This window comes from Aedes aegypti, chromosome 1 (genome assembly GCF_002204515.2).
Source record: "Aedes aegypti strain LVP_AGWG chromosome 1, AaegL5.0 Primary Assembly, whole genome shotgun sequence".
Lineage (NCBI taxonomy): Eukaryota > Metazoa > Arthropoda > Insecta > Diptera > Culicidae > Aedes > Aedes aegypti.
This window is the reverse complement of record NC_035107.1, coordinates 229917842-229931782: the sequence shown is the minus strand read 5'-3', so window position 1 is coordinate 229931782 and position 13941 is coordinate 229917842. Positions and strand designations below refer to the sequence as shown.

The 13941-nt window shown below is 37.8% G+C and overlaps 1 protein-coding gene across 1 annotated transcript in view; it reads left to right on the top strand.

The window, feature by feature from the left end:
- LOC5578274 (homeotic protein empty spiracles) overlaps positions 1–12213 on the top strand; it is a 113843-nt gene extending 101630 nt beyond the window's left edge. Inside the window, exon 3 of the mRNA XM_001663752.2 lies at positions 10988–12213. Coding sequence (XP_001663802.2) covers positions 10988–11296 — 309 coding nt within the window. The 3' untranslated portion in view covers positions 11297–12213. The remainder of the gene's footprint in view (positions 1–10987) is intronic.
- The last annotated feature ends 1728 nt before the right edge of the window (positions 12214–13941 follow it).

Here is a 13941-nt window from a genome sequence, read left to right as displayed (position 1 = left end):
CACTAGTTCTCAAAAAACTCCTCTAATTTTAGAATCTGTATCGGTTTTGATCATTGGTTATCTAGAACCGGAGATATTCAAAAAACCTTGGGGACCAACGCGATGCCATTACCCACGTAAATTTCTCAGGCTACAGAATTTTTATCATATTCGGATTTTAACTCTTCGGAACAATACATTAATGAGAGTATGTTGTTGAAAAAAAAAGCAATTTGGTGCAGCTGTCTTTGAGGAATGACCATTTAGGAGTACCCCAAACCACTCTGCCCAAATCAAGGTCTTGAAAACTTAAAAAAAAAACATCACATCATAATTTTCAAATATCTCCAAGAATACTTAACCGATTTGTGTGATTTTTCAGAGTAGCTCTTTAACAGGGTTGGGAAAAAAACTGAAACTCACTCTACAGTAGCCAAACAAAGCCAATACCAGTCAGCGAAGCCAGTGAAACTCACGCCCATCGCTGCTGTAGGCAAATACCTTGAAAATTGCAAAACACCCGTTGCTAAGGGCAACCCGAAATTACTGTAGAAAAATGTTCTATTTCCCGCTGCATTTCCCGCATTTAGAGCCTTCAATGACACTCATGATTTAGAAAATTCGTGCACCCAACAGAGGCTACTTGATGAGATTCACGTTTTTGAACTACTGTACTGAGAGAGCCACGTGATTTTCGCGAAAAGTCAAGCCTACTACTATTACCATTCCCAGCACTGCTCTTTAATACCTGATATTGTATAATACACATTTTATTTTATTTTTGATAAATTGACCAAAAACAAAATGGCCGGCAAAGACATTTTATATGGAGTATGTTGGTCCCCCAAGGAAATTTAGAATATCTTTAAAACTAGATCACCAATGATTAATATCGATACGGATTCTTAAATAAGAAGAGCTTTTTGAGATCTTGTAAAAAAATAGTGCAAATATAAATCGAGATACAAAAAAGTCATCGCGATTTGAATATTTTTCTAGCGGTAAAATATGAAGCTGCCGGTAGAGGGATTAACGCTAATTAGGTGGTTGGTCATTTGGCATAAAGTCGTGTGGCATAAAGCCGTTTGGCATAAAGTAGTTTGGAATAATGATCATTTGGCATAAGGTCGTTTGGCATAATAGTCTTTGGGCATAATGAGTCTGAAACCAAGAATTCCTTAAGATGACATTCGTTTTTACGTTTCTATTGAATCGTTCTGATGATATCAGGCTTGTTGTGTAGTCAGTATATACAAAATGTCTCTTTATTCAACAATCATATGCTCGTGAATAAACTTAAGCATATTAGGAAAGTTATCGCCAATAGTATTTATTCATCCATAAATAATCCTTCTTTCATATATTAATTTTTCTTTTAAGTTCCGCTACTGGAATATATTTTTGCACTGAAGATTTTGATATATTTAGCACAAATTTACCCTTCGTTCATACATTCTATGTTTTTTCTTTCTTAAACATGATGTAACCATAATTATAGGTATAGGTAACTGTTGATTTAAAATTCAATAAATTTCACCTTCTTTTATACATAGGCTGTTCTTTGAAGCTATATTTTTTTGTTTCCAACTGACAAAAGGATGGTAATCGATAACATTTATCTGCTCAAATTATCAGCGAAAAGAGAAATAGGTTATTGCAGTTACTTCGATGGGTTGTGCTACTTCTCCTCGAATGTCGGTTCTCCGAATGTCGTTACCCCAAACACCTGTTCTCCGAATGCCAGATCCCCGAATATCCCGCTTCCTTGAATAGCCCTCTTCCCCGAAAGTTTTTGGCACTCATAATTGTCGTAATTTTATACATTTCAGGGTGGTGAATGAACTGGCTATCTGATATGCACCCTTCTTTATTTTATTGGCGGTTCTTTCGAGTTTTACCCTCCTCAGCATTTTTGCCAACATGTGTATAGCCGAGGATGACAGAAAAACTTATGATTGCTTATCGTTCTTTCTCGTTCACCATCCAGCCACTGAAGCACCAGCCACTATTATAGCACCTATTTAAACTGCCCCACTTTTGGGGAAACGGGTCATTCGGGAAAATGGAATTTGGACCAAAGGGTCATTCGGGGAACTGGCATTCCGGGAATCGGCATTCGGAGAAACGACATTGGGGGAATATTAGCACAATCACTTCGATAATTCTGAACACAATCATCAACTTCGTTTTATCATGCCGTAATAATTTTTTAAGTCCAATCTTCAATTGGTTTAATAATAAATTTTGCCTTGTTTAAAAAATGAGCTGTTCTTTAAATACAGTTGAAGCTCGTTATAAAGACAACTTTTATAACGACAAAAGCTCTCTATAGCGACCTTTTTCGGTCCCATGAAATGCATTTCGATGTTATAACTATTCTCTATAACGACTTTTCTCTATTGCGACGGACCCTTGCGATGTCGTTATTACGCGCTTCGACTGTATATACTGTTTTATATTTTATTATTTAGTTGAGCTTTTTAATATGTTTAACTAATAGTTTTGAAAGAGGGTGAAGACCCTTTGAGTGATTTTTAATGAAAATCTTCTCAAAAAGGCACAAAACCTCTTAAATTAAGTTAAGCTAAATGTAAATCAATTTTCCCTAGATAGTAGACACTGTTTTGATGTAAACTTCCAAAATTAAAATGTATATTGATTCGTTCGAAAGTTTTGCCACAAATATTTTCTTTTAAGTATGTTTTGCTCATTGGAGTTATGTTATGAGAAGATTTTTTTTTGCGTTAGAGCCTTAAACATTTCAAAAATTAATCTGCTCTCGTATATAGGCTATTTTTGCATTATGCTTCAATAGGCTATTTTTGCATTATGCTTCAATAGATCTTTGGATAAAAGCTTTTAATATTTTGCAAATAAATTTTCCCTTCTTCTACCTAGTGACGTTCCGATATAGGCCTTTTCATGTGACAGGTCCGTCTATGCATTTGTTTACATCGGTGGAGGACCGGTGCATGCACGAGGCTGTCATTTTCATAGAAGAACTGTCAAAGAGCTTCCCGATCAGTTGTTTTGGAACGTCATGTGAATAGGCCTTTTGCGAAGTATCGATATTTGATTCGATACGATTATCGAATCGAAGTATTGATACCACCCAGAGGGATGGCATCATAGTTTTTCACTATGGTATTTGACAGGTCTTGTTGTGCCTTCTTATCGGGAGCATAAATTTATACTCCAGTTGAAATTCTCACGCACACTCATGTATTTGTTGAATGTTTACCTTCCGTATGAGTGAAAATGGTACAAAATGCGCCAAACAAGACATAAACTGCGAAAGCTGGTATGTGAGAATGTGCATTGAAAGTCTTCGGTTTACTTATCAGTGATTTAATCCGCGTTCGCAATGGCATTTAACCATCTATCCCGCGCATCGATATTGGTTGGAAACTTGTGATCCGAAATGTTATCATCGTGATAATTGTTTTTCTGATTATGAGAATCGACACCGAAAGAAGGAAACAACACTTCATTGTGGTTTTTATGATAAAATATATGACACTTACTTTTATTTTAAATCGCGAGCTAAGCTATGGAAATAATAACGAACAATATGCGTAGATTTTGTGTGCCTAGGTTCATTTTCCCACGTTCACACCAGCTGCATTGCTTATAGCGTAATCGTATTGGTGAGTACTGCTTGCGTTCGATAAAAGGCAACAAAATATAGCCATCATATCGGCCCCTTGATACCACCGATATATTGAATCAAAATATCGATATATCGCAATATCATTTGATATATTTGAAGGGCGCAATATTCTTTTATCGCATTGTTACATGAAGTTGAGTTTCAAACGATTCGCCAACAATTCATTGAACTCTCGAATCTATGACAAAAGGTCGAAAGACAAAAGGTCGAAAGGACAGAAGGTTGAAAGACAAAAGCTCGAAAGGACAAAAGGTCGAAGAACAAAAACGATGGGACAAAAGGTCGAAAATCTTATCTCAAAGAAGGAAAAATTTTCCACCAAGCAAATCGATTTCGACCTTTTGTCCTTTCGACCTTTTGTCTTTCGACCTTTTGTCCTTTCGACGTTTTGTCTTTCGACCTTTTGTCCATAAACCTTCTTCCTCCATTATCACCACATCCTCCGAAAATGGAGCTCCACACTCCACTACTTCAGCGAACGAACCATAGAGTAAGGTGGGGCAAAAGTTCGACCTTAGTGGTATAATCGAATTTTCCAGGAAAATAATAGCTCTTGAAACAAAACAAATACCATACAGCGAACCTTCAACATATTGGCTATAATTTTGCTTAACAAACTTTTGTCAAAATATTCACCCATTTTTAGTTATAACAGTTTCAAAATTGGTTGTCTTAAACGAACTTTTGCCCCACCGGTGGGGCAAAAGTTTGAATCTAGTGTGGGGCAAAAGTTCGTTGCCTAAAACACAAAATATCAATACGTTTATGCCAGACATACTTTATACCAGCCGTAAACTTATGTTTGCCGAAAAATACACACTAAATTTTCATTAAAAAAATACCTAAAACAGGGTTAATTAGAATACACCCAAAAAATAGCAGTTTTTCGCAAAACTAAGTGGAAATGTAAAATTTTTGTGACATTTTCGCACGATCAGGCAAATTTAGCTAAATTTGAAGATAATATATAGATTTTAGGCAATATGATTTTTTTTCCGTGAGTTTATACATGGGTCGAACTTTTGCCCCGCAGATTCGAACTTTTGCCCCGCTATGGGCCAAAAATTGTTTCCAACCATTTATGCAAAAACTAATACACGTCAAAGCATCCTTATGATAGGTCTAGAAACGCCCTTACATAAAATATTAAAAAATAGTTTATCTTCATTTGGTTCCATGCATCGAAAGTTTGACCAAATATTACAATATTTACGTCGAAAAACAACAAATTGCCATAACTTTTCCAAATCTCAATCGATTTTTATGATATTTTGAGTGAAAGTCTCTTACTTGAATAGCATTCGAACCACCATGACATTTCAAAGTTATGTTTTAAATTGAGCTAGAAATCTTAAAAAGAAACTCTTACCCCACTCGAACTTTTGCCCCACTTTACTCTAGTGCTTTTCCTTCTGTTTAGGTTTCTTTGGTTTCCGATTTGGACTAGAGGTTTTGTAGTGCCCTTCTCAGTTGCATAAAAAACATTTGTCCTTTAATCCGTCATAAAAAAACTCTCACTTTCCAATGGCCGAGTTCCAGAGTTGGCGGGAACTCCTTTTTTATGTCTAAATGTACACCTCAAGCACCAGTGTATAGGTGATTAAGTCCCAGTGCCTCAGGAAACTTTTCACGAGTATTATTCCCGACTTTTCCGTATTCCGCAAGAACCGAAACCAAAACGCTATCAGGAACCTCCGGAGGGAGGTCGAACACTCTAACGTAAGCTACCTTATTTCCCGCGGTAGACATATGTACGTCCACAGCTCTCCCGTCAGTGTAATAAAATTTGATTAAGGTGAAGATGAATCGAAGCCAAACATCAAATTTTCAAGAGCACAAACCTAGAGAACTGAACATCCGTTTGAGCTACAAACTTAATCGATTGGTCACCGCCAGCTAGTGACCAACCGATAAGGTTTTCAGCTTAAACGGATGTTTGGTTCTCCAGATTCGTGTTCTTGAAAAATTGAAGTTTGGCTTCGATTCATCTTCACCTTAATTCCTCGTTTGCGCTTCCTCCATGGCTTCCCGTGATCTATGGACCAATGCACGAGTTCACTTATTTGACGTCACGAGTTTTATTGAGTTATGCTCTCTAATGTCACTACAATTTTTGACATTCATAGCTTGGAATATCTCCGAACAACCATCACGTTTACTGAAAACGTACGAAAAATTTTTGCAATGGTCTCGGTGATGTTGATCTCGGTAAAGCTTGGAAAATGCCGATAATTATTCTAAGTTAATCATTATGCCAAACAGCCATTATTCCAAACGGGGTACAATCTCGTAATATAGTAGTTATGCAAATTTTATAAAAATCTGTTAATGACTATTCACCTAATATTCGAAATTTACTGTACAAAATTTCAGCCACTATAAGCCCGTCATCAATAATGTCGACGCGGTAATAGATAACTTTTTGAATTGCGGCTACATCCCGAGCAGAAGAAAATAACTACTGAATACCAAATTGAGGTATTCCATACCAGATAATTTCCAATACTACATACCTAAATGAGGTATGAATTAGCCCTGCATAAGAGGTAAAATACCTCAAATAATATCTCAAGCATATTCTACGAACACCAAACTGATAACTAGATCAGGTATTGTAATACCTCAATAATACTTGATGGATTTTCATATAAAAATGAAATTTTTCAATTGTAGTTCAATACCTCCAGCAGACCTCAATAGCTGTTTAATACCTCAATGAAGTATTTTTAATTGTTTTAAAGATTTTTTTCAATACCATTATAATACCAAATTGAGGTATTGACAACTGAACAATACCTAATTTTGGTATGATACCAAAAAATGGTATGCATAAGTTATTGGGGAGTTATTTGTTCCTCCTCGGGATGAGTTGTTTCACTTACTGTGGCGCTCATTTTAGATCCACATCCAGCGGCGGCGGTAATGCACAGAAGATATGCGCGCAATTCAAACGCAACGTCAAAACTCAAGTAGGCTTGGATTTTTTCGTTCTTCCAGGACACAAATGTTTCAAATTTGTTAAATCTGAAACATTTGGTGATTTTTATTATCACTGCGGCGGTATATCGACATTTTCAGATAATCGCATTACGTGGATTTATCTTGCAAAGCACAATACCACGGTGAATCCTGATCTTGTAGCTTCTGAACCCTTCCCTTCCCGATGATCGTGTAGGGATTGAGAGGGGTACTAGAGAAGATAAAAACTAAGCAGAAGGGCATATAGTTTGAGTACCAAGGAAAACCTAAGCAAACGGGAAGAGACGAATGACACGTGAGTCTTGTAAAGTGTTTCGAGCGATGAAGTTGCGCTAGAATTGCTCCTGCTGTAATTCGGCTGATTGAGCCACTAACTTTGTATTTGCCGGTTCCTCCCTCCGGACACTACAGATCGTAAGGACGTGGTCGGTGCCGTTATTCACATTACTAGTTTGGAGTTCTCGGAAATGTACATTGAGGATGATATGCTACTCCCAGGCGGTAGCTGTTGGTTACCTGTACACAGCGCCGTAGCGTGCGGTTGGCCAGGGGCCTTCAGGGGGCGCCAAAAAGCGGTCGTAGTGGCAAATTTTAGGATACGTATACATATTTTGTAAAGGTGCCTTTTAAATAACAGTTAAGAAAAAAAAAATCGACGACATTAACATGATAAATTGAAACAATTTCTTAATCGGTTTTGACAAAATATGTTGGAAACATTGCAGAAGATGTGAAGGCATTGGCGTAAATATGGGGGGGGGTCTAGGGGGGGCTTAGACCCCCTAGAAAAGTTCAAGACTCCCCCCCCCCCCCTAAAAAATTCAAACGCTCATGCTAAGTAAGCATCCACCCATAACGCTGGTAGATCACCTTTTCGTGGTGCGTTATGGGGTAAAGATCTACCAGTGAACCCTAGTCCTGACTGCTTCAAACGAAGAGAACAGGATATTATAGTAATCAAAGGAACATTTTTAGTCCTTATTACAATTGTAAACCTTGTTGAAAGTGACAAGTCTCGGTTTTCCCGGTTGCCGAGAATGATCTTGAGACAAGGAAAAAAATGAGTCGAATACAACAATTTGTTTTCTAATATTTTATTTCTTTAGTTCTCTAGTTTGAAGAAGTAAGGACTAGGATTCTGATGCATGGACAATATCGGTGTAATTTCTTGGCTTTATCAAGGGATCCGATTTTGACTGATAAAGGGGCGCACCTGTGGAGAGTGTACCCACCACATTCTTCAAAGGATATAAATAGCGGAACCTTTCAATTAGAATGCTTTCCTGCGATCAAGTTAGGAATTACAACTGTAAGAAAACCGAATACTTTATCACTTCTCAATAGTGATAAGGTAACACGACATGCACTAAACAAAGGACGCGGGATATACTACAATAGATCAAATCTTGGTCGCAGTGGTTTATCATCCGAACAGAAAAAAAAAGTAAGCATCTTACTTACTTAAGGTACGCTAATGTGTGAAGGTTTCCTTATTTGAAAATTTTCGAGAGAAATTTTTGGACTTATGAATGAAAATATACTGAAGATTTGTTTTAAAATAATTCTCTATAGTAATGATTTGTAAATCATACACACGGTGCTCGTGGTAAAAATAATTTAAAAATAATTAGAATATGTGAAATCTCCATAAAACGAAAGTTGATGCTCTAACGACTCGAAGTTAACACAGCATGATTTCACAGAAATATTGGCTAGATTCACTCAAACCCCGGGACATAATTCTCACGGTAAATTTTGAACAGATTTTTGAAATAATCCATAACCTAAAACATGCTAGGCGGGTTTCGAAAAGAGTTCAAGCAGGATGCTTAGGTGTTACTAGACGGTGTTACCGTGGAACCATGGATTAGAGCACTTCAGAACATTAAAATAAAAACATGAGTGAGATTGGTTACTATCCGGAGCAACAGCAATATCAACTTTTTTGTTTCTCTAAACAAATGTTCTAGACCTAATTTTATAAAATGTTATAATTAAAAGGATTGCTTGTTTGAAAAAAAATCCCTCAATATCTGTTCAAAACTTTTTATAACATTTTAAGAAAGGTTCGATTGATTTGTGAGAGAATAATCTTCTTAACTTCATGCTGCTATATACTGCTTGACTCGACAAACGGTGTATTGCTCTGTAGTAGGCTATGGGAAACCTTCTTTCAAAATGCCAGATCAGGAATTTATTCCAAATTTCTCTTGAATTATTTTATTACACTCGAACTGCCGTTCTACGCAAATTTGTCCCGCGGTCCATAAGGTTTACATAGAACATGGGACAAGTAGGCGTAGATGGCCTGTTTTCAAAGGGACTCAAGGAAATATTCAATGCATAAGATCTGCCACCGAACCCATAACCCTTAATATGGTCTTGCTGAACAGATGCGTGATCGAAGGTGTTTGGACTTCTTGATGCTGTTCATATTTCAATTTTGTTTTTTAACAAATATTATCTTTTTTTATGTAAATAGCTTTTGCCATAGCATTACGTTGTAACAGTGATCATTCGCGTCATAGCTGCTAACATTTCACCAGAAATTTGCCCTTCTTTTTTAAATAGGCTGTTCTTCCTAGTTTTCGTTGGATAAGCTAGTTACCAAAATATCCATATAGAACAGCTTTTTTTAAAGGAATAAAGGCATTCACATAAAGTGAATCCTGCTATAATTCTAATCAGAAATTTTCCCTTTCCTCTATCATCTTGTATTAAAAAAGACAGGTATCTTATGGATTTGCTCACCACTTTTGTGCCATTATCATTTCCTAATTGTCTTGTATAAAAAAAATGTGGTTATTTCATCGAAATTCTTATTAATGATCCCACAAAACAACGAAAGTTTTTACTGTAGCGGCAATCAGAGGCCGCCATTTCTTTAACATGTACATACAAGTGTATTAACGTTTCCGTGCTATAGCGGAATGGTTGTCTATCAGGTTGGTCTTCGAGCGGGTTCCATAGAACAACACTTGCAGCGACTATCTCAGGGTGATCTCCATTACCATATTTTACGAAACAAAATCTTTTAGAAGATCTTAATGCTAGTAGTCCGACACCTACAAAAATGAGTATAGGAAGTGGGTGCTGACGTCCAATAACTTTACTACATCCTAATTTTGTGCATATTATAGCTATCCTTTTCATAATAACTTCACCCTTCTTTTCGAAATAGGCTGTTCTTCAAAGCATTGCAATGTGGCTGTGTTAATCTCACCAAAATTAGAGGACAAATCCAAACAAAACTTTGTGTGTAAACAATATTTCTTAGCTGCTTTTTTAACTTCAAATATTTGAAAAATACATCATTGAGCCAAACTCGTTAAATATTCATAAGTAATCGTACAATTATCTCCCCACTCTCTAATTAAAATAAGTCTCAAAATGCTATGCATTCAGAGTAATGACGTTCGGGGTAATGGCTTTCGGGGTAATGGCGTTCGGGTAGTGACATTCAGGGTAGTGGCGTTCGGGGTAGTGTCATAGAATCAAAAAAATATATGAAAGGGGGCGCTTCAATGACGGTTCGCCAAGGGCGCCATGAAGCCACGCTATGGCTCTGCCTGTACAATTTTGATTATTCCAGTCAATCACGGAGTAACAACTACGAATTGTACGGTCATCAATGCTTATGCTTAGCCTTTCGCAAATGATTCCAAATATATCTTGAAACAAAAATTTCAAACACAAACATCCTTCCCATTAACGAACGAATCCCTCCCAGTAACCTTTGTGGAGATGCAGACGTAGACACGATTTCCATATAGCAAAGGTTACACACTAACATTCCTTCCCCCAATACCACCCGACTGCAAGGACGTGGCCGGCGCCGTTATTGACCTTGTATACACAGAGGCGCTAAATTATGCACACTGAAGAATATGATGGCCAACTCCAGCCGAACTTCTAGTTGATTCTCTTTCCAACTTCACTGCCTTCGGTCAACCACGGAAGAGCAACCATTGATATGTGTAGCACAGACAAACAGACGTAACACTTAGAACAAATCCCGATCAAAATCATAGTCACGATGACATGTACGCCCAATGCTAAAATCGGTGTGTTTGGCCGATGGACCAACAGATGGCGGTAGTGTGTAAACGTCAAACGCGAACAAAAACGATGCGAGCGCTGCGGGTGGTGGATTAGCCACATACCATATATTTGAATCGGCCGTTAAAAAGGTGGTCGATACACATCGGTGAGAGTGTGACGTCTGTTTATCTGTGTGTGTAGTCTGTTTATGCATAGCTTCGCTAATCTGTAATTGTTACGTAAATCTTACTCAATTAGATTGTCTTATTGATGATTTACTCAGTGTAGTTCATCTTGTCTTATTCTCTCTATACCCAGGTCAAAGTATGGTTCCAAAATCGCCGGACGAAGCACAAACGGATGCAGCAAGAAGAGGATGCCAAATCGGGTGACGGAAGTGGCAATGGCAACGGCAGCGGAGGCAATGGTAACCGTTCGTCGAGTCCTGGCGCTCCCTACGACGATGACGATGAAGACGAAGAGCTGATCGACATGGAGATGGATGATTGTCCAAGCGACGAGGAGCAGGAGCTGATGCAGCAGCAGCAGCAACATCACCTCCATCAGCAGCAACAACAGCACCAGTTTGCGTTGCATTCGCAGCTGGCTCAGCAGCACCGGGCATGAGATTCGGTTCAAGAACGGTTGCTGCGGATGATCGTTCTTGAATGAATCGAAACTATGCATCACCATCTAGACATATTGTAACGAACGGGGGTTCACATTTCATACGAATCGAAAGTTCCTAATGTTAGGATTTGGGCAGGAGGAGACGGCATGGAAGACTCGCTGGTGCCAAACTGTGACCGATCGGGAGAGAAGGTACAGTATTGGACAATACATTTGCAACTCTGTTGAATTTCCATACAAAATTATCAAATTCGGTAGGTTAGACCTCTGTTATCTATGGACCGATTTTAATCCAGTACACCCAGAATAAAATGAACCTAAATTTCAATGTAAAAAGGTAGTAACTATTCTAAATTGAATATTTTTGGGATTTAACATGAATCTAATAACCCTTACTGAAAATTCGTACAATCATGCAACTAAATTTAGTCACAATCATATGAGTGCTTCAGTGGCAATATTTGTGTGTTAGCCAAGTTATATTTGTATGAAAAATCGAAAAAGGTTGAAAATGCATTGTCCATTGCTGTAACTGTGCAAATCGAGTGCCAAATTGTGCTGTTCAGCAGCCAGCAACGCGCCGAAATTAGGGCGAGAAATTATAAAAAAGGCAACCGTATAGATTATTTATTATTTATTTGTCAAGCGTTTGCATATTCGTTCATACGGGAAAACATTGAATAGGCCAAGAAATCTACATTTGTAAATAGTTCTCTGTACATACCAGTTAGTCGCCGGCGGCGTGCACGTAATTAAGCTATCCTTAAAAGATCATGTCGAATACAATAACCAGGAATCAATTGGGTCGAGCGAATAGCAAGTGAATAATTGGCCGATAATTGGTGGACCGGGACAGTGAATGTGGGGGTTGAATTACGCTATTGAACGTCTCGTGTGTAGGTATTGCTGTCAATTACAGTAGAGAAATAGCTCGAGCGGAATGTTTCCAACTGTGTCGAAGGAGAGTTGAAAGCAGATTGAGTTTTGGATGAGGTGGGGTAGGTCCGAGTAGACTTTATTGAAATTATACTATAAATATTGTAAAAGATACACTTCTTTATTGTTTTTATTTTGAAGAAAGAAATTCCTTATATTTTATTGTAAAACTCAATAAATTTTATTAAAAAAGTAAGAGGTTGTTTCCGAGATACGACCGCCAAAGTGACGTTGGATAACATTAGCATCTTCTATTTCCTGGCTTGATACCGTCACGAACTTATGAAAGATTTCTGAGAGAACAGCACCAATTTTCGACCCAACACTAATTTTCGACAGATTTTCGATACGGTTTTGGTCTACTCTGTATGAAAATCCGAAAATTGGCACAGAATTCTTGTAGGTCGAAAATAAGTGCTCTTCTAATCAATTTTCACACTATTTGTTGCATGCCATTTTTGACCTTTATGGTTGCGTGCAAATGCAAATCACATCCAATCATCAGTAATGTCGCTCTTCACGTTGGAAAATTCTCACAACTCTTTTAAAATGAAATTGTCGTCCTGAAAAGGACGGTTGGTGGTAGTCACCGTCGATCAAACTGGGTTTTCATTCCATTGTTAGACAGAAACACACCAAAAGATCACCGAAGACGATTAAATTAAAATGCGGTCGGTAATTTTGTGCTTTCTTGTCCATCCTTGTATTCGATGGTTTGCTCACTCCTCCGACGGTAATTATCAAGGCTTCTGGACGCATTCTCCACGAATTCGATGGGCTAGCTGGATGCCAAGGGCCATGATGAGCGATTACACGCAACCCGCAGCTTTTAGCTTGGGAATAAACAGCAGCAGCAGCGACGAACGTGTAAATTTTATTCCGATATGAGTCCTTCTCCGGTTGCTGGTCAACGATTGACTGATGCGCGCGTGAAGTCGAGTTTGGTTGGCTTCGACTGAACACGAGATAATAAAGAGAAGTAAGAAGAAGACCGAAAGGGGCGTTTCCCTTTGAATGACGAAAGTGGCTAAGATATCACGCAATGATGTCTGTGTCAGGAATACACATGAAAAATGTGCTTTTCTATGAAAAATAAGACATGCTTCGATATTTCCCAATTTTTCAATAGTTTAGTCATGATAATCAATAGTTTTCATTGTTGGAGTAGATTCGTAGAAAGATTTCCAATCGATTGGTGCAAGAATCTTGAAAATCTATCCGGGCGTTAGTAAGTTATTAACAGTCAAAATCTAACCACTTATCGTGACGCGAGCGATTTTTCGTTTTTCGAAATTGTACCTCAGTATGTTGCCGTAAGACGTTATCCAACGTCAAAAAAACAGTAGAAAAATTTAAAATTCGTTAAAATTTCGTGAAGTTTTCGCTGGGGTAACTTTTTCCTTACAGACAGGAAGTCAAGTTAAAAAAGGGATCTTGGCAAAAATATGATAAGAGTAAGGAGTTATTCTTATACTTGGAAATGGTGAAAAGATCTTCATTTGCGGCGCATGTAGAATCATATGCCTCAACGCCAGGGATTCATTGGAAGACCTTAGCTTGTACAAGTTAATGCATTTGACCTTAACAAGCCAAAAAAAGGCTCAAAAGGTGTAATCTTGTTCTACGAACAAAACTCCCTTAATTTATGTACTTATTCCATTTACGCATCAATTCATCTTACGAACCCCTTTTCTAGTTTATAAATT